This window comes from Carassius auratus, chromosome 23 (assembly GCF_003368295.1).
Source record: "Carassius auratus strain Wakin chromosome 23, ASM336829v1, whole genome shotgun sequence".
Lineage (NCBI taxonomy): Eukaryota > Metazoa > Chordata > Actinopteri > Cypriniformes > Cyprinidae > Carassius > Carassius auratus.
In genome coordinates this window covers 5119945-5141833 of record NC_039265.1, presented here as the reverse complement: position 1 = coordinate 5141833, position 21889 = coordinate 5119945, and the positions used below count along the sequence as shown (strand labels likewise).

The 21889-nt window shown below is 38.1% G+C and overlaps 2 protein-coding genes across 3 annotated transcripts; one reads left to right on the top strand and one right to left on the bottom strand.

Moving 5' to 3' along the window:
• Window positions 1-395: 395 nt before the first annotated feature.
• birc7 (baculoviral IAP repeat containing 7) lies at window positions 396-7705 on the bottom strand. Of its 2 annotated transcripts, XM_026199367.1 has the most exons (8): window positions 7638-7705; window positions 5445-5996; window positions 4319-4418; window positions 3653-3734; window positions 3512-3551; window positions 1622-1834; window positions 961-1014; window positions 396-776 (listed from the first exon to the last, which is right to left on the bottom strand). In XM_026199367.1, exons 2-8 carry the CDS (start codon window positions 5989-5991, stop codon window positions 574-576), a joined length of 1239 nt encoding a protein of 412 aa, XP_026055152.1. In that variant the 5' UTR covers window positions 5992-5996; window positions 7638-7705; the 3' UTR covers window positions 396-573. The 2 variants fall into 2 exon arrangements, with proteins under 2 accessions (XP_026055152.1, XP_026055151.1); XM_026199366.1 differs by lacking the exon at window positions 7638-7705 and having other exon boundaries at window positions 5445-6171.
• On the top strand, window positions 7041-21318 carry ddx23 (DEAD (Asp-Glu-Ala-Asp) box polypeptide 23). Its single transcript, XM_026199365.1, has 16 exons — window positions 7041-7214; window positions 10896-11077; window positions 11163-11282; window positions 11742-11898; window positions 11977-12115; window positions 12211-12344; window positions 16099-16211; window positions 16452-16595; window positions 17214-17439; window positions 17594-17739; window positions 17836-18013; window positions 19616-19858; window positions 19984-20135; window positions 20229-20337; window positions 20419-20593; window positions 20737-21318. The coding sequence occupies exons 2-16, from the start codon at window positions 10896-10898 to the stop codon at window positions 20958-20960; spliced, it is 2442 nt and encodes an 813-aa protein (XP_026055150.1). The 5' UTR covers window positions 7041-7214; the 3' UTR covers window positions 20961-21318.
• Window positions 21319-21889: the final 571 nt, after the last annotated feature.

Below are 21889 nucleotides of genomic sequence, written 5' to 3'. Positions count from 1 at the left end.
GAGTAAAGTCTGTAGGTGTTAGTCCAATGCGAAAACATCATTTTCAAAAAAGAAAATTTTCTACGTGTCAAAACTACTGGAACTCAGTATGAGGGTTAATATGTAACAGAAGCAGAGCTTTGACAAAGATGTGCAATGCAAATTGTTTTTTAATAAAAATAGAAGTGCAATGTTAATACAGCAATAATAAAATATTGTTCTACAATATGGTCTCTTATAAACTGCCATACAAAAATTCATTTTTATATATTTTTAAGATTTAAAATGTACAAAAAGCTGCTCCCTTTGGCATGACACAAAATCAACTTTGTCCACAACTTACAAGCATGCAAAACATTTTTTTTTTCTCAAATGTATTAAATTAGACTTTAGATGTGAAGTGGACTTCTGGACCCTGAAGCTTTAATGTATAGCCAAATATCATGCAATATGTCTATGTTTCAGAGCACTGATGCTGATTTGGAAGCTATTTGAAACATTTATTGAGTATTTTTCACTATATATCCCGAGTGCAGTATAATTCTTGCTAATGACACGGTTGTACCATGCAGTGTATGAACATGTGTTTGCGCTTCATGACATGAATGCTCGCACACTTCCCCGGATGACTGCCCTGCATATGGGGCAGTGGCGCAGACTGCCTGCGCAGTCGGTGCAGACGACCAGGTGACCACACGGGATGAAGACCATAGAGACGAGTTTGTCCATGCAGACCTTACAGGTCCTCTCTTCCTGAAGCTGTCGCAGCTGTTCCTCTGGACTCAGGTCTGATCGCACTGGAAAACACACACAAATGAGCAAGTTAGGACATTTCAGATCAGTCTGGGTCAGATGAGATGATTGATAGTATGATCTGTTTCATCCTTGAAGCTACTAGATGGAGAGAAGATTAGGATATACCCAAACACACACACACACACACACACTTTAAAAGTGCCACAAGAGCGTGTTAATATGAACCTTTCTCCCTGTCTGAGACCTGCGTTCTTGGTGTTCTCTGCCTCCTCACAGTCTCTGAGGGAACAAACATCCACATGTTAGAGGAATGCATGGCACACATTATCAGAAAATTAAAAGACAAGTTCACAAATTTAAATTATGTCATTATATACTAATCCGTTTCCAAATTTCCTTTCTCTGTTTGTTGCTTTGATATAGACAAGCGTGACCAGGACATGTTTCTCTCTCTCTCTCTCTCTCTCTCTCTCTCTCTCTCTTTGTGGTCCAAAAAAGAAGAAGGGCATGCGACATCAACAACACTAGAGTAAATAATACCTGAATTTTCATTTAAGGATGAAATATCTCCTTCTTTATCTAGTCACGGTAGCATTATATTTAATTTTTGACAGGAATGAAAATGAAGCTGTAAGGGATAACGTACAGTGCGTTCAATGGATTTTACTGTTGTTTTTAACAACATACAGATGCTTCAGGAAAAAAGAAAAAAAAAACTTCTGTACAGTAACTCTCCAAAATGTTTTTAATTAAAAAAGAGGTATTTTAAAACCTTTATACAGTACATGACAGTGTAAAAGCTGTAAGTGTATCCCTTGTTTTCCTCTGCATTAAATTCATTGGTCAATTGCATCCTTCAGGATAATTGAGATTTGCTTTGACCGACCTGGTCTGGGCTCCTCCGTCTGTCTTTCCTCCTCCTCGGCCTGCAGGACGTCGCTCACCAGGTCAGAGACTGAGGTGTAGTGTGAGCCGGTGAGCAGGTAGCGTGACTGCACCAGACCCTCCACTAGCGAGTGCTGGAAACCCATCTGCAGCACCGCCTGCACCACAGGGGACAACATGGCTGCCGCCACTGAGTTCTGCCCACCCAGCACCTCTGCCAGCGGGACAGCACACAGGAACATGAGTGCATGCGTAACAGAGACTGTGCACTTCTCTGGTGAGGGCCACATTTACTAAAATATTCATAGTGAGAACATTATCACTAGTAAAAATGTTCATAAATGGGCCTAACCGGTTTTTTATTAAAATCTAAAAATGATTTAAAGGAATATTGTGTACATAATAATCAATATTTGCTTAAAATGTACTCACCCTCAGGCTATTCAAGATGCATATGAGTTCAGAACAGCACAGATTTGGAGAAATGTAGCATTAAATCACTTGCTCACCAATAGATCCTATGCAGTGGATGGGTGCCGTCAGAATGAGAATCTATAAATAGCAATTTCACTGCAGAAAACAATATAATGGACATAGGACTATTATTCAGTAGACACTGACTGATGGACTGGAGTGGTGTGGATTATTGTGATGTTTTTATCAGCTGTGTGAACTCTCATTCTGACGGCACCCATTCACTGCAGAGGATACATTGGTGAGCAAGTGATGTAATGCTACATTTCTTTAAATCTGATGTAGAAACAAACTCATCTATACCTTGGGTGGCCTGAGAGTGAGTACATTTTCACCAAATGTTCATTTTGGGGTAAACTTATCCTTTACTGTAAGTGTGTGGTAATATGCTTGATTTAGAGACTAAGTCTCTTCCAGGTCCTCACAAGTAGAAGTATAAAAAGAGCTTGTGTGTATGATGTGTTACGCAAAGCAAGATATTGCTGCTGCAGTAATTTATTCAGTGGTTTATGCAAAGAATGTTTGTTTACCAGCAGCACACATTCATTTAAAACTGCAACACTGCATCACAGAAGGCTTTGTTAGGGTAACACTGATCACCATCATTGTTAGTTCGTTAGGAAAGAGAAGAAGAGAAGGTCCTTTGCCTGATGAGAAACATTGTGAGAGCTGGAATAATAATAATAATAGCAGCTCCTGAGGAACATAAAATGCAACCTGATATTTCCTGCTTATTACACACCCTCAGAAATAAATACAGTAAATACTTATTTGGGGTTATTTGATTGTTTTACAGACATTATACACATACAGCTATGTAGGAATCACTGATTTCCATATCATGGACAATGGTTATTATATTCAGAAATATTTGAGTGCTGAATGCTGTGAGTGACCAATCAGAATCAAGTATTCTAGAGCACTGTGTAATAAGCACACATAAAACTCTGTTTATCCATATAACACAAGCACTAAATACAAAAACATTTTTCAGGACATAAGAATTGAAGGAAATATGTCAAGTCAAGGGTTTTCAAATAGGGGCCTGTAGACGCCCCCAAGGGCCACAGTGGGGTGTGCTAATGGGCCCTTGGGAATTTTGAGATAAAATAATATTACTAATGTATTCTGAAAGAAGCAAGACATGTATCTGAATATAGTTTTGTGAAAATTACCAATTTTCTTTATTACCAATTAAATGGTTTTATTTTGATCAATGCTACTTTTAAGCAATAAGCTGTACAAATACATTTGAAATTAATTGAAAATTGAATATTTATATTCTCTCTTTTATGATTTTCTACACAGTAATTGGCTCCATACATCAAAAGATCAAATGAAACTGTCTTTTTTATTGAAACATTTGAAAACCCCTGCACTGTAACACCTTAGAGTACGTTCTTTTGGATTGACTTGCCTGATGTAATGCTTCCTGCAGTTGATGACGGAGACCCACCCTTTAAAAAGAAAGAAAAACATTTCAAATCTATAGCAATCTTGCAAATATAGCTGTCAAATGAACCTTAAGCTGATGATTAGGTGCATCATTATTTCTTACCACGCTCTCATTCATGTTGAAGTAAGACTGCTGGACATTGCTCACATATTCCCGTCCTCTGGATTGAAGCAAATATTCACATCTTTGGAAGCACATAGATCATGTTATTAATAAGTACACAGGCACTAAAAACAGCAAAACAACATCAATCTGATATGAAACAGTTTAGATTTGAATATACAAAATCTCTCTTTAGTATTCACTAATTGCTTTGTATTGTACTTAGCTATTGTGGAATTAAACCTTCCTGTGTGCTGAAATTGTTTTGTTTTTTTGTGTTTTTGTGACTTCATATTATTGTGACTTGGAGACAATTGAAGCCCATTTTCATCATAAAATAATAAAAAGGGTGATGTAATCTCAAAATTTAGACCTCTTACCTTTCAATTCTTAGAAAAAAAAGGATTGCAAGCCATAAAGTCAGAATTGATTAATTGATTCTATATAGCTGTGCATGTGCATTGTTTCTGTAAAGCAATTGGCCCTTTTCGCTGAATTTCGTATCCGCTAATCAAAGGTAGGCCTACTCTTGGACATTATTAGGGGAACTTGAAAAAAGAAACAGAAGTCATTCTCCTTAGAAATCAGTGTAGGCCTTCCATCAGACTGATTTTGAAACTGACATTTCAGGCGAAAAAGAAAAAAACAACAGAAACAGAAACTCACTGAGGAAACCATTTGGCGTGTTCCTGCCAAGGGTCATCTCCCGGTTCCCAGTTCCTGAGGCCACCATCACAGAAGAAACACTTCACATTGTCTCCATGACCTAGGAATCACACAATCATTACCATCTTCTAAAAACACATTACATTTAACAGATTCAATGCAGAAAATATATTTAATCCTGCAAAAAGAGTCTTTTCTCTAGAATTGCGAACTGAAAATCCAAGCATGGGCGTCACTATAGGCCATTTTTAGGGGGGCTTAATACCATACTTTATAAATCGATCATGTTGCTATTTTCATTTGAAAATTTTACTTTAAATATAAAACATATTACAGTGCATGTGGCAAAGAAGTTAGAGCATATTTGAGCTAAAGAATGAGGTTTGTACTAGAAATGCAGTGAAACTTTGGTTAAGTGTGTGTGTGTGTGTGTGTGTGTGTGTGTGTGTGTGTGTGTGTGTGTGTGAGAGAGAGAGAGAGAGAGAGAGAGAGAGGGAGGGAGGGAGAGATCAGGAAGACTGGCTTATTCAGTAGCCTACTAGAATGTTAACCCATCTATGCAACACGGAATACTGCAATAAGTTTAGAAGGGTATACCATCCTATTAGTCAAACATTTAGGCTATTTATTATTATTATTATTTTATTATTATACCCTCATTGGGGGCTGAGCCCCCTAAAATGAAAACTCTACAATCCCTCCTGGCTCGAAGTAATTTCTAATCTACTTTTATAAAGTTCCGACACAACAGTAAACGGCCTTATTTAAATAGGTCCGTTTTAAATTCATTTAAATTTTCAAAGAATGTTATTATAGGCCTAAATGAACGTGATTGTTCATATTTTGACACTTTATAAGTTAACATATCTGTACTGGATATGAATTTAGTTTTATTCGCATCATCATAATAATACGCGGCTGCTCGCGCGCTCTCTGGTTCGTTCCGTTCATTCACAGCGCGCGTGACTGCCAGCGCGTGATTGTGGTGGCACAAAACAGAAGCAAGAAACTTTCTCTTCCGCACCGAGGGGAAACCACAGAAAATCCCATGAAATCATAATTTCCTGTGGAGTTTCATTTCAATTACTTCGCTTAGCTCTCAAAACAGCTTCAGTCTGGGACGCACCTGTGTAGAAGAAGCCGGCCTGCGCGAGCGCGTCTGGCTGCACCGATGCTCCCGGGGGCCAGTTCTGGTAAGAGGACAGCCTGTTGTCCTGCGACTCCATCTCTGGGTACACCGCCTGTCCAGACAACACCTGCTCATCCACGGTCAGCCGCTGCAGCTGACTCAAGAGCTGCCCGTCCACTGAGTCCGGAGAGCCCAGCGGGACATTGCCCACATCCCTGCCCATCATCAAGCCGCACGCGGGGAAGTGCCTCTCGTGCTCACCCCGCGGAGTGTCTCCGTGGACCCAGTACCTCAGGATCCCCTCGCAGCAGAAGCACTGCACCGTGTCACCGTAGCCCAGATAGTGAAAGCCAGCCCGGGCCAGCTCCGCGGGACTCACGGGCGCGTCCGCGGGCCAGTTTTGGAAAGTCTGGAGTCTCTCCTCCTCACTCCGCATCCCGATCCGCGTGCTGCTCTCGCGCTCATGTCCACGATCTCCCCTCATCCTGCTGTGCTCCCATAGTGGACTGTTGAAGTGTGCCTCAGCCCCCCCTCCGCTGGCCATATAGCCTGTCATCACCAGTGACAGAGCGCGTTCACTAAAGCGCGCACATTTCCAGAATACGCAGCAGTTAAAATGATCTGCGCTGTGGCCAAGCCCTGAATAGAGCTCATACAATAGACGCCCTTCATGATGATTGTCTCTTTCACATGAACATACCTATCCCCTGTACATATTTAGATTTTATATAGTTGGAATTCAAATATTTGTCTCATTTTTGTCATAATTATGTATTTTTGTTATTTAAAATAATAATAATAATAATTATAATAATAATAATAACAATAGACAATTCAGGTTGTTTCAAAGTAGGCCTTAACCTTTCCCTCATCCAAAGAAGACTGTTGACGAAACATTTACCTAAACTACCGTACATTCAGTTTAACGTTACAAAATGTTGCGTAGTTTATTATTGTTGTTGTTATTATTATTATTTTAAAGAAAATGGATAAAAGCACAAAACGAATTAAAAGATAAAATAAATATTTTGGGTTAAAGTAAAAAGCTCATAGTATTTCAGGTTATTGTTATAGACATTTCATTCTAATATATATATATATATATATATATATATATATATATATATATATATATATATAGGCTATATATTTTTATTAAGCTTCATCTCCCATTAACCTTTCACTCAACCAAAATAATCAGTCAAGCGCTGTTAACATCAACTACTTTCAATTTTTATTTTACATGTTACAAATTTTGGTTTATTTTTTTATTATTATTATAGTCGTCGTCGTTTTTTAGACTACATTTCCCATAATCCCCCACAGCAAGTATAGTCACAAGCACGAGTAAGGGTAGAAGCCCAAGGGAGGAGGTGTTATCTGAGAATGGGTCACACTGGTTTAAATACAACATTGCACAGAATAGGAAAGCATTCAACTGGATTAAGCACTGCACCGTGTCACCGTAGCCCAGATAGTGAAAGCCAGCCCGGGCCAGCTCCGCGGGACTCACGGGCGCGTGAGAAAAATATTTTTTGAAAAACACTTTTTTTATTTCTCTCCACCTCTCCTTTGATGTTATTTATTATACAGTCTACTAGGTGGCGGTAATGCGCCTTTGAGAGGAGTTAACATACAACATTAAACCTAAAAGAAGTTTCCAGAAGACTCTCCCACCGGAAGTCCGTCATGTGTTGACGCCAATCGTAACCGCGTCTCAGTGAAACGCAGAGGCTTCGTAAGTGACTCGATTTTTGATATTTCAAGGTAAGTAAAGGCTTCTGATTATTACTGTTCTAATAACTTGATTTTACTCGTTATAGTAATTTGTGTCTGGTTTCTAAAGGTTTTGTTTATTTGCTGTGCTCATTGCTGCGCAGATTCAGTGTGAAGTAAACGATATTATTATAACTCTGTAACTAATATAACATTAGACCTGCAATAATATCCGGCTGTGGAATATTATTGCACATGTAAAGTTTATACTCTAGTTAACGTTACCTTGTTTAGCCATGAATTAATGTTTTCGATTAGACTTAAATGTTACTAATTATTTCTCCTAAACAAAATGCCCTTTCCTGTCAAATATGTCTAGATAATAATCTGGTAAATCTTGATAAATAAATACTGTACCGTTTTGGAAAACAAAAATATTTTTTAAAATGTAAGTGCGTATGATCTGACACTTACGCAGCCTTGGTGTAAACGTCAACAAACCTCGTCATCAGTCAACCCCTCTCTTCCCTCTCCTCTCTCTCTCTCTCTCTCTCTCTCTCTCTCTCTCTCTATCTATCTCTATCTCTGTCTTCTCTCCTCTCTCTCTCTCTTCTCTCCTCTCTCTCTCTCTCTCTGTCTTCTCTCCTCTCAATTTTCAATTCAATTCATATTGCTTTATTGGCATGACATACAAAGGTACATATTGCCAAAGCATTGTACATAGCAGAATAGAAACAAACAAAACAAAAATTCATATATATCCATAAGAAAAAAAAAAAAAAAAATAGAATAAAATACATGCAAAATAAATCTATATACATTTTCATAAACATTGATGGTACTTCTAATGTAGATGTGTTCACTCTTTACCTCTTAGTTTGTGGCATTTGTAAATATAATGTGCTACCACAGAGGAAGCAGGTCCTTCACCCAGTAATATTTTTAATTTTTCATGTTCACTGAGTGACTGGAACTCAGGAGTGTTGTGCTGTATTTGACTGTACAGTGAGCCTCTCAGAGATGTGTATTTATCACAGTGGAGGAGGAAGTGCTCCTCCGTCTCGACTGATCCTGATCTACACTCGTCACACACTCGCTCTTCTCTGGGTAACCAGCTCTTTCTGTGTCGTCCTCTCTCTATGGCCAGCTGGTGGTCACTCAGTCTGTACTTGGTCAGTAACTGTCTGTGTGTTATATTCCTGACTGAGAGCAGATAGTCAGCCATACTGTACTCTCTGTTGAGTTTCAGATAACACTGGAGGCGACTTTGCTCTTTGGTTTGTTCTTTCCAATACTGTATGTATGTCTCCTTCTCTTCATTCATAATCTCTTTGATTCTTCTATGTTTTTCAGGATTGGTGATATCGAGTGCTTTGTTAGTTAGCTCTGATACCATTACACAAAGATTACTTTGAGCACTCTTTTTTTGTGTTTTTAGTGCTTTATAATGAAGAGAATCTTCTGAACTAGAGTTTAAGTGGATCCAGAACTTTAAAACTCTTTTTTTAATGATGAGGTTTAGGGGAAGACGGCCTAACTCGGCTCTGCAGGCGTTATTAGGAGTGTTTCTGTGCATGTGAAGGATGCTTCTGCAGAACTCCACATGCAGAGCTTCTAAAGGGTGTTTGTTCCAGTCTTTATGGCTGGAGTTACTCGCTGGACCCCAGATCTCGCTTCCATACAGGGCGATGGGCAGAATCACACTATCAAAGATCTTGGTCCAGATTCTGATGGGGATGTTTATTTTAAATAATTTCATTCGTATAGCGTGTAGTGCCCTGCGGGCTTTTATAAGTAATGTTTTAATTGCCAATTTGAAATTTCCAGTGGGAGTTAAAACCAGACCAAGATAAGTATAGTGTAAAGTATGTTGAAGTGTGGTGTTGTTTAATGTGAATAGATGTTTATGTTCTAGATTTCTGGGCTTTTTCTGAAATATCATAATCTTAGTTTTTGGGATGTTGATGTCTAAGGCCCAATCCTGGCAGTATTTAGTTAAAATGTCGAGGTTGTTCTGGAGATCTTGCGGTGTTTTAGACAGAATTAGTAAGTCGTCTGCATACAGTAGATATTTGACCTCTGTATCATGTAATTGTAGTCCTGGACTGTTGGACTGGTCCAGAAGATCTGCCAGTTCATTGATATAGATGTTAAATAAGGTCGGGCTGAGGCAGCAGCCCTGTCTCACTCCTCGCTGTTGAGGAAAATACTCTGTCCTTTGCTGCCCAATTTTTACTGCACATTTATTTTGGTTATACATGTTTTTAATTAAGTCATATATTTTACCCCCTATGCCACTTTGAATGATTTTATAAAATAGTCCATTATGCCAGATAGAGTCAAAAGCCTTCTTAAAATCTATAAAGCATGCAAATATTTTCCCCTCTTTCTTCTGGTGTACATGTTCATTTATGAGCGTGTGTAGTGTGTGAATATGGTCAGTGGTCCGATGTTTAGGGAGGAAGCCGATCTGAGATTTGCTGATGACATTGTGCTGCTTTAAGAAAGATGAAATCCGAGAGTTGACTATAGAGCAAAACACTTTTCCTAAATTACTGGTTACACAGATCCCTCTGTAGTTATTAGGATCGGTTTTGTCTCCACTTTTAAAGATGGGAGAGATGAATCCTGTGTTCCAGACCTCAGGAAAAACACCTGAACTCAAAATCAAATTAAAAAGTTTGAGTAATGCAGTTTGCAGTTCAGGGGAGCTGTTTTTAAGCATCTCATTCTTTATGTTGTCAGGGCCACAGGATTTCTGACATTTGAGGGATTTCAGTTTTTCACTCAGTTCTTGTTGGGTTATTGGATAATCTAGTGGATTTTGGTTGTTTTTGATACATGATTCAAGAGCATTCAACTTTTGGAGGACTTTTAATTGGTTGGGGTTATTCAGAGGGTCAGTTTGAGGTGTATAGAGCTTCTCAAAGTGATCCTTCCAGATCTGACCATCTTGTATGGCTAACTCTTGTGGTTTTGTCTTGTTCAGACTGTTCCACATGCTCCAGAACTGACCCTGATCAATTGAGTTTTCCATCTGTTGAAGTGTGTTGTTATAATAGTCCAGCTTCTTCTGTCTCACAGTGTTTTTGTATTGTTTCAGGAGTTCAGAGTGTTTAGAGCGTAACTCTAAGTTGACCGGATCTTTGTGTTTTTGATTTGAAATGAATCGTAGCTCTTGTCTTATTGTTTTACATTCATGGTCAAACCACTTTTCAGAAGGTTTTTGTTTAGCTCTATTTTTGTGTTTATATGTGGTTGTTTCATTTAAATGAGCCTTTTTTGCTATATTTTCAAAAATGTCATTAATATGTTTAATTGCTAAATTTATTCCTTTCCAATTATTATCATAAGTTGAATTGTTAAATAGTGTAATGAAACTGAGAGTTTCGTTTGACTTCAATTCAAAAGTCAAAATCCTCTCTCTCTCTCTCTCTCTCTCTCTCTCTGTCTTCTCTCCTCTCTCTCTGTCTTCTCTCCTCTCTCTCTGTCTTCTCTCCTCTCTCTCTGTCTTCTCTCCTCTCTCTCTCTCTCTCTCTCTCTCTCTCTCTCTCTCTCTCTCTCTCTCTCTATCTCTGTCTTCTCTCCTCTCTCTCTGTCTTCTCTCCTCTCTCTCTCTTCTCTCCTCTCCTCTCTCCTCTCTCTCTTCCCTCTCCTCTCTCTCTCTCTCTCTCTCCTCTCTCTCCTACCTCTATCTCCCCTCTTCTCTCCTCTCTTCTCTCCTCTCTCCAGATGGCGGGAGACTCGTCTGATAAGAAGGAGCCGGACGCCGCGGGAAAGGAGCGGGAGTCCCGGAAGCGCAGTCGGTCTCGCTCCAGGGATCGTGATCGGAAGGTGTCTCCGGGCAGGGAACGCAAACGACACCGATCCCGTGAACGCAAGCGCTCCCGCAGCCGGTCCAAATCTCTTGAGCGGTGTGTAGGGTTATACTGTTCTTCTCAGATCAGTGCTATAATGTGTCTGTACTCTAATGCATGAACTCTTCTTCTCTGTGTGTAGAGATCGTCGTTTAAAAGACAAAGAACGAGACCGAGACAAGGACAGAGACAGAGACAGGAGCCGCAAAGACAGAGAAAGAGACCGGGACAGACGGGACAAAGACCGGTCCAAAAAATCAAGGTCTGAATCAGTCTCGCCTCAGAAATCTTTTTAGGGCCGAACAGTGCGAATGACAAGATGACCTGATGCAAGTGCTTTATGACTTTATATTTATTGATCCTATCAACTTGATAACTTTTGTTATGCATTGAACATAGTTAAAAGTTTTGATTTTACTTTTAAGGAAATATAATATTATGACATTGTTACTATAACAGAATCTCTGACACACAAAATATGATGCCGAAAAATAAATAAGTAGCAACATTAAATACAAATCTGCATTAAATACAAGTCGAAATCATTGTGACATATATCCAAGGGATTCTCAAATGAGAAAAAAATGGGCGTATGAATTAAAGAAAAACTGATGATGTGCCGATAAATGGATTATGAACACTGCAATATTCCATGAAAAGAAGTATTATCAATGTTGATTTCATGATGACTTTAATACGGTTTAATGTTTTTTCCTCCCAGGAGCACTTCTCCTAAATCCAAGGATTTGAAAATAAAGAAGGAGAAGGATGTAAAAAAAGAGGAAGAGGAGGAAAATGAGAAGAAAGAGAAGGTACAGCCTCTTTCTCTTGAAGAGCTGCTTGCTAAGAAGAAAGCAGAAGAAGAGGCAGAATCTAAGGTGAGGAGATCTTTTTTTATATTCATGAAAATGCATCCCGCTGTTGTTGTTTTTCCTAAACATTTGTTCCTGTTGCAGCCCAAGTTCTTGTCTAAAGCGGAGCGAGAAGCTGAGGCCATCAGACGGAGGGAGCAGCAGACAGAGGAACGCCGCAGACAGCTGGACGAGGAGAGGAAGAAACGGAGAATATTTCAGGACATCGGCAGGAAGATGTTAGGTGAGAGGCAGGACTAAAGCAGCAACTGTAGAAACATGATTATACCATGTTCAGTTCCTCTCTTTTCTTATCATCTTACTCAATCCAACTTGCAGAGGATCCTCAGGAGAGAGAACGGCGGGAAAGAAGGGAGCGGATGGAAAGAGAGAACAATGGGAATGATGAAGACGATGGGCGTCAGAAAATTAGAGAAGAGAAAGACAAAGGAAAAGAGCTGCAGGCCATAAAGGTGAAGAGTCCTACATTGTCTTCCCATTCTCAGCTGGAGAAAACACTAACCACTTTAGATCAATCTCCTGGCTGAGAGCAACCATTACAGAAAAGAAATTGGTATTAAACATTTCATTCATTGCACAACATAGAGGGTATAGGAAAAAAACATGACATTTTTCTTAGATTACACAGAATTTTACCTGTCACTATTTCATTAACTGATACAGAATCACACTGATTAGTAGTTAGCAGACTGTGTCAAGCAGAAAAGTTAACCTGATAACATACAGTGGAGCACCAGTGATCCATATGGATGTACATTTATACATTAGGGATGTCAGTTGATTAAAATGTATGATCTAATTAGGGCTGCAACTAGCGATTATTTTGATAATCGATTAGTTGTCCGATTATAATTTTTTCTATTAATCGATGAATTGGATTAAAACCCCTATTTTCTTTATTTTAATTTTACTGACAAAAAAACACTTTTCCACATTCTGCCCAAAGACCTAATTAAAATTAGAAATAACTAATTTGCCAACCGAATGCTAAGAAACACATACAGTGCTTAACCACCTGTCATAAGACAAAACACACATATTTTAGGAATCTGCCAAAAGAAAAAAATCAAAAAAATGTTATTGTAATTTTTGCACAGATAACAAACTGAAACAACTAAATAGTATTTATTTACATAATAACAAAAATGGCCTCCTTTGCCTTTGATAACGGCTCACATGCTTGCTGATATTGTTTATGTACTTTTTGACTAATGTACCTGAATAAAAAAACAAAGCACTTGACTATTTCTTTCTGATTTCTTTCACAGATAACAGCAATAATTATATTATAGGACTAAAAATAGCTTGCCACTGTTATTGAAGAGTTTACGCATATTGGAGGTCTAACCAATACAGAAAGCTTAAAATTATTTTGGTAACTACTAAATAACAAGAGCAGCAATGGTACAAAACTTACAGAATTGGTTAAAAACCTTACATGAATTTGTTTTGATAAATTTGTTAATCACTCTAGGCTACGTAGAATATAGTTTCAATCTCTAGATCAAAAAATAAAACAATTAAGATAATAAAGATGAATAACATCAGTAATGCTCTGCAAGAACACGCGTTGCGTGCACTTTTCAACTTTACGCAGACTGTCAGGACGGGCCTTTATGCAGAAGTGATGAGTGAATTTGTGACATTTACAGATGGATATGACTGTTAACTGAAAGGTGGGGCTTTTTTCGCTGAGGACACGCGTATCTGTCATAGTGACGGGCAGGGCAGGCCATTACACATCAGCTTGAAGCTTAAAATAAAGATTTCTCATGTTACATATACTTACATTTATGCATTTAGCAGACGCTTTTATTCAAAGCGACTTAAACTGCATTTAGGCTAATATTTTTTATCTAATGTGTTCCCTTGGAATCAAACCCACAACCTTTTGGGCTGCTGACGCAATGCTGTACCACTCTATTCAGTGCTGAAATTTGATGCGACTGGCTGAAGTTGGACGTGCACTCTGGGCAGACCCGACTAATCAATAATGAGAATCGTTGTCTACGATTTTCATTATCGATAATAATCAATTTGATCAATTAGTTGTTGCAGCCCTAAATCTAATTAATAACATGTTTCAATTAAATTTCAGTAATAAATTTGACTGTGAAAATACCCATAAAAAATTATTTTAAGCATTTTTTGGGTTAAAGGAGAAAGTATTAAGTAGACCAAAAAAAATTAGCTTAAGAAAGAACTATTTTATTTGATTAAACAAAATTTATTACACATTTAGGCTTCAACAGCCTAACATAAACTCTGGAACGTAAAAGATGATGATTTGAGAAACATCTCAGTATTTTTTGTTCATACATTGAAAGTTATTGGTAACCAAAACATGTTCCACAAAAGAAAGGTTTGAAACGACATGAAGGTGAGTAAATGACAGAATAAATTTAATATAGAATACTTTTTTCCTGATATATATTTTTAAACCTTTTTTATTTTATTTACTACTTAGGTTTGTTGACATCAGCTTCAACAATGTCTATGATCAGATATGTTTTTAGAAGACTATCAAAATTTGCTCTGCTTGAGAAAGCATGAAAATAAACCGTTATGATTTTTTTTTTTCATATGATTTAGGTGAGTTAGTTTTGCATCAAACACAGTATAATTTTTGGCAATTGAGATCTGGCAGCAACAGTGCATTTTTCTGCTTGGGCATGCATTTCTTAGACAGTTTACCTTGCACATGAAATCAACCCCAGACCCGCAAATCACTGAGAACGCACTACAATCGAGTCAAAGCAACAGAGCAGAGACGAGAAAGCTGCAGAGAATCTACTTACCTGGAAGCCTCCATCACTTACGTAGATTTATAGAAAATTACGGTTGTTTTTAAATAAATAATTTTACATACTTATTCCCAACCATTTTTAAGCTTTAAGTCACATCTCAAATGACAAGGGATCAACTCATAATCATGTTTATAATTAGCCAGTGAACTCATTCTCTCTGACGACCTGGATATGTGGCACATTTGCAGTTTAGTTATAGATACAGATACAGATATCAATAGATAGATAGAAAGTAACTAGATATGTATGTAGTATGTAACCACAGTGTAAGTACACATTAGTACATAGTATCTAGACCTGTAATATTTCTGTAACTACTAGCATTTAACAACCCCTCAGGATGGTTTGTGTACAGTAAGTACAAATGTGTAACATGACATATAACTACATTTTGTAACAACAATATGTACGAGAGTAATTGGAACCATTTGATCTGAGGTGGAGATGGGATCCACAAACCATTCAGTAGGTTGTTACATATGTGTAGTTACACAAACATTAGAGCTGTAGATATTATGTATCAAATTGTACTTATACTGTGGTTACATACTATGTTAACATCTAGTTACAATGCAAGTACTCAGCTATTGGGGACACTTAATACATCAGATATTATTATTATTATTATCTTTTTTGGTAAAGAAAACACATTTTTACTCAAATTAATTATATATAACGAGTCGTATATTTTTAGAAATAGCCAAAAAATACCTTTGGTAAAAAAATTATAAATATTTATTTTATGCCAAAAATCATTAGGATATTAAGTAAAGATCATGTTCCAAGAAAATATTTTGTAAATTTCCTGTTGTGCAAATATAGAAAAACTACATTTTTTTCTATTAGTAATATACATTGCTAAAAATTAATTTGGACTATTTTTAACCCTCAGATTGCCTGATTGTTTCCCAGGATAAATCTTCATTTAATCTTGATTATAGAGTTTATAGAGATTATAGCGTAAAATGTGGAAATACTAGATTGCACAGAATTGTAACAATTGCACTTAATGTTCGTAAATTTAACAAATTATTAAAAAGACACAGCTAGTTTCAATTTATATTAAAAGTGAAGTTTCCAACTAGAAAAACTGAAATGGTATTTTCTTGTAAAATGTAGTCCAGTAATCTGTATTTAAATACATTTTTACAGTGTACATAAACAGTTTGGCAATAAGCTGAACGTGGCAGGTGGGAAAATCATTAAGCATAAGTGAACTGTTACTAAATGTCCCTTTGGGAATAAGCACAGCAAACCGTGGCTCCAGAAAAATTGATGAAATAAATTTGTAAATGTAGTGTCTGCCATCAGAATAATCATCTTTGCATAATTCTTTCATTATGTGGTTATGTGTCTTTTTGACGAATGGTGAACTAATGCTTATTTATTTTCTCTTTAGGAGCGTTATCTTGGTGGTATGAAGAAACGGCGACGTACACGCCATCTGAATGACAGGAAGTTTGTCTTTGAGTGGGATGCGTCTGAAGACACATCAACCGACTACAATCCAATGTGAGCATCTCATGAGACGCCAGAAATAACTGCACTGATGTTTGCACATAAAAGTCCTGAATATTTTATGTATTTTACTGCATTGTATTTGATCTTACCTGCCTTAGGTAACTCTTTTTAGGTCTGCAAATGTTTAGCCAGTTGGATTGTACATATTACTTTAGTATATATGATACAGAAGCTAAAGCATTACTTGACAGTACAAGAACACAGGTTTGACAGCTCTGTTTATGTGTTTAGTTATAAAGAAAAGCATCAGGTTCAGCTGTACGGCCGGGGCTTCATCGCCGGCATCGACCTCAAGCAGCAGAAGAGAGATCAGTCCCGATTCTACGGAGACCTGATGGAGAAGAGACGGACCCTTGAAGAGAAGGAGCAAGAGGAGTAAGTCCCACACGTTACATTTCAGATTGATGGATTGTATGTACACTGCCATTACCAAGAGTTTGTTTTTTTCTATTGAAAATTTCTGTTTAGCAAGGATGAATTAAATAGGTCAGAAATGACAGTAAAAAACATTTATAATGTTACCAAGGTTTTCTGTTTCAAATAAATTCTGTTCTTATGCACACACACACAAGTTTTTAACATTGATGATAATAAGGAATGCTTCTTGTGCACCAAACATCATATTAGAATGATTTCTGATGGATCATGTGACGCAAAAGACTGGAGTAACGATGCTGAAAACTCAGGTATTCATTGCAGAAATAAATTGCATTTTTCAATATATTACAATAGAAAGTTTTTTAAATTGAAAGATTGTAATACTGTTTTACTGAAGGCTTGGTGAGCACAAGAGACTTATTTTATTAAAAAAAGGAGAAAAATTAGACCGCAGTTTTTTGCATGCCCAACCTGTTTTATATTTTTTAATTGTGAATACTAGATGTTGACCCCCCCCCCCCCCAATATTTACTAAAAAAATTCCCTAAAATAAGCATTATTAGCATAATCAAATTTTCACAGCTAGCATGCTATTAAATGTTCTGTATTTGACAGACTGAGGCTGAAGAAGGTCCGAAAGAAGGAGGCCAAGCAGCGCTGGGACGACCGGCACTGGTCTCAGAAGAAGATGGATGAGATGACAGACAGAGACTGGAGAATCTTTAGAGAGGACTACAGCATCACGACCAAAGGAGGAAAGATCCCCAACCCCATCCGCAACTGGAAGGAGTACTCACTGCCGCCACACATTCTGGAGGTCATCGAAAAGTGTGGCTATAAGGTCAGTAGTGTTTGTTTGGTGTGCTTCTCAATTGCCATGTTTAGGTTTAGATTGTTCAGCATGTGTTTAAAACGGCTTGTTGTGTCATGGCATCAATGTAAATGCTTTGAATATATTAAAAATGTATATTCTATACATTTTTATTCTTTGTCAGGATCCCACACCTATCCAGAGGCAAGCAATTCCTATTGGTCTACAGAACCGTGACATCATTGGTGTGGCTGAGACTGGGAGTGGTAAAACTGCCGCCTTCCTCATTCCTTTATTGGTCTGGATCACCACTCTGCCTAAGATTGACAGGTGAGAGCTCACTTTTCTCTGTCACGCTCTTATATGCCAACCCTTGTGTGGAATCAGATCTAATGTGGGAAACTCTGTATGTGTTTGTGACTGTAGGATCGAGGACTCAGATCAGGGACCGTATGCCGTCATTCTGGCCCCCACTCGTGAGCTGGCACAGCAGATCGAGGAGGAGACCATTAAATTCGGCAAACCGCTGGGGATCCGGACAGTGGCTGTGATCGGTGGAATATCCAGAGAGGATCAAGGCTTCAAACTCAGGATGGGTTGTGAGGTGAGAGCGTGATCCCTTTCATCTTATTTCTAAATTGTCATTGATTATTCATAATGATACATTTTTTTATGTTAGTGGCAGGTTTAGTATAAAGTAAAACCACAAAGAAGAAATGTTACTTGGAGAAAAAAAAACACATTACAGCTATTATTCAACTAATATTCTGATTTATTATGAGTGTTTGAAACAGTTCTGCTGTCAAATATATTTGATGAATAAAAGGTTAAAAAGAACTGGATTTATTCAAAATAAAAATCAATTTAACACATCCTTGCTGAATAAAAGTATTGATTTTATTTTAAAAAAGAAATAAATAAATAAATGACTGACCCCAAATTACTGACCAGTAGTGTATATTATTATTACAAAATATTTATATTTTAAAAACATAGCTCCTTTTTTTTTTTTTTTTTACTTTTTATTCATCAAAGTATCCTAAAAAAGTATCACATGTTCTGAAAAAGTATTAAGCAGCAGAACTGTTTCCAACTTTGATAATGAATCATCATATTAAAATGATTTCTAAATGATCATGTGATAATGATCCTAAACATTCAGCTTTGCATCAAATATATATATTTTTTATGTTTTTATTGTGTAAGTTAGCTGTTTATTTATTATCATTTAATGAAAACAACCCAACTGCAGTTTGGTTGATATTAATTGGAATGTAAGACAAAAAAAAAAAAACATGATATTTGAGTTATGTAGCTGCAAATAATCTCTTATATATATATATCACTTTTCCAAAGTGTAAAGTTGCAGCATCAACAGTTTCAGTTTTTAGACCTGCTCAGATTTCGTTTGTCTTCACGACAACAATATCTAGATTTCATGTTGAACATAAATATAAAGCCTACTGATAAAGAACACCGTCAACAGTATTGATGGCAAAATAGACAATGTTTGACAGATGCAATATTTGAAAATCGATTATTTATTTATTTATTAAATTACATTTATATCTGAATTTATGCCAACCCATAGACTTTCAAACATCAAAGTGTCATGAAGTAATAGCCATGTATTTGTGTACAAAATGACATATAAACATATTTTCCTAGTATATTTTGCCTTGAAACGCTTCCGACACGCGCACATGTCGCGTGAAAAATAGGCGTCGGTTCCATTTCTAGCATGCACGCTATTTCCGTGCGGTTCCAGCCGCACCTGAGACGCACGTCTCACGCAGGCAGTCTGCATGCTCTAACCTGTTAACATGGGAGCCGAATTAAAAACAGACACGCCACGCAGCTGAGACGCTTGCGCCACGCATCCAGTGTGTCGCAGGGCTTTCAGCTGCAGGGCAGGATTTGCGCTGAACGCGGAGACTTCCGCCACTTAATATGTTCGTTTGGAAACACGAAAATTTATATGTTCCGCATACAAAATATTGCATTCAGTCATTCGGTACACACGTGCATCGTACCGAAAGCCCTGTACCGAAACGGTCCGTACCGTTACACCCCTAAGATATATACATACATACACACACACACACACATGTATATATATATATATATGAATAATTCATTCATTCATTAATAATACTGGAAGACCTCATTCTAGTTGTAGATCTGATGTTTTGCCCCTCATCCTCAGATTGTCATAGCTACACCCGGTCGTTTGATCGACGTGTTGGAAAACCGCTACCTCGTCCTGAGCAGATGCACGTATGTGGTCCTGGACGAAGCCGACAGAATGATTGACATGGGCTTTGAACCCGACGTCCAGAAGATTCTGGAGTACATTCCTGTGACCAATCAGAAGCCAGACACGGATGATGCGGAGGACCCCGAAAAAATGATGCAGAACTTTGAGTCAGGCAAACACAAATACAGACAGGTAACAGATATCACCAGTTCCCATGGTTTTACAGGAAATAGCTGACAGTGAACCATGAATTACGAAGTTTCTTTTTTCCTCCTACGATAACCTTTAATTGCACGTCCTTCCTCATGTTTTTTCAGACGGTCATGTTTACGGCCACCATGCCTCCTGCAGTGGAGCGTTTGGCCAGAAGCTACCTCCGCCGGCCTGCGGTGGTGTACATCGGCTCTGCAGGCAAACCTCACGAGAGGGTGGAGCAGAAGGTCATCCTCATGTCCGAGGGTGAAAAGAGGTCAGCGTGCACATCAACTGTAACCAATCGAGTGGAAGTTGTTGTCAGAAATGTACTTACCTTTTCTCTCAAATGTTCTTGCGTGGTAAACAGGAAGAAGCTGCTGGATGTTTTGGCAAGTGGCTTCGAGCCGCCCATCATCATCTTCGTTAACCAGAAGAAGGGTTGTGACGTGCTGGCTAAGTCTTTGGAGAAGATTGGAGTAAGTATTAATGTCCGTGATGCTTTCTAGAAGCATCTCTCCGTCAGAAACTATAAATCTTTGTTTGCTTCTGTCCTGCAGTACAACGCTTGTACACTTCACGGAGGTAAAGGTCAGGAACAGAGAGAGTTCGCTCTGTCCAACCTAAAGGCGGGAGCTAAGGACATCCTGGTGGCCACAGATGTGGCAGGCAGAGGTATCGACATCCAGGACGTCTCCATGGTCCTCAACTACGACATGGCCAAGAACATTGAGGGTGAGTTCAGCATCTTCAGCCCTATTCGGACACTTTTTATCCTTTACCCTTTAGAACTGTCAAATCGTTATATCAAATATCAAGAGACTTCCTGTTTCACGTTTCGATTTGGAGGATTCATTTTTAACTGTTTCTTTTCTCAGACTATATCCATCGTATTGGCCGAACGGGTCGTGCTGGAAAGAGTGGTATGGCGATGACCTTCCTGACCAAAGAAGACTCTTCTGTTTTCTACGACCTGAAACAGGCCATCTTAGAGAGTCCCGTGTCCACCTGCCCCCCGGAGCTGGCCAATCACCCAGACGCCCAGCACAAGCCCGGCACCATCCTCACCAAGAAGAGGAGAGAGGAGACCATCTTTGCCTGAGCCCAACCATTTACACTTGTTGTTTGTTTTCTGTTGTACATCTTGTGAGTGTGCTGGGTCTCATCACCAGATTATTTGCAACCAAGTTTATAAGAGACCAGCAGTAAACCAGGGGATCAGTTTTCTGGCAGATAAACCAATCACAAGTGTAGAAACCTGTAAGAAAGCTGTAGCAGAGAGAAGTCATCCCTTGATGCACAGTTAGTCAAACATAACATTGTAGAACAGCACACATCTTTTCTTTTTCTTTCTTTTTTAATTGTGTAAAAATACCAACTCAATAATGCATCTGTAGATTTCAGTTAAAGGATGAGTAAAACCTGTTCAGTCTGTGGATAAATAAAGTCCTTCAGACTGAGTCATTTGTAGTTTGAAGTTCATTTAATTAGCGATTCTAAAAACTAATTTAGAAATGAACTTTTTGTGAAGAGTGCTGGTCACTTACATGAAACGCAGACTGTAGTCATGATAGATTGGAATGATCAGGGTTCAAGCGTAATTTTACACCAGGGTGACTCGGAGGAGACAACATTTTTAAAATGGTCGTCGTCGTTTTTTTTTTTTTGCACATAAAAAGTATTTTTGTATTTTTGAACCAATGATGTCACATGGTTTATTTTAACGATGTCTTTGCTACGTTTCTGGACCTTGATCATGTTTTGCTATCTATGGAGGGTCAGAGAATGCATCAAAAATATATTAATTTGTGTTCCGAAGATGAACAAAGGTCTTACACGTTGTTCCACACCCATAAAAGCTTTGTTTTTCTTCAGAACAAAATGTTAGATATTTTGGATGAAAACCGGGAGGGTTGTGACTGTCCCATGGACTGCCAAGTAAATAACAGTGTCAAGGTCCAGAAAAGTAAGATATCGTCAGAATAGTCCGTCTGCCATCAGTGGTTCAACTATAACGTTATGAAGCAACGA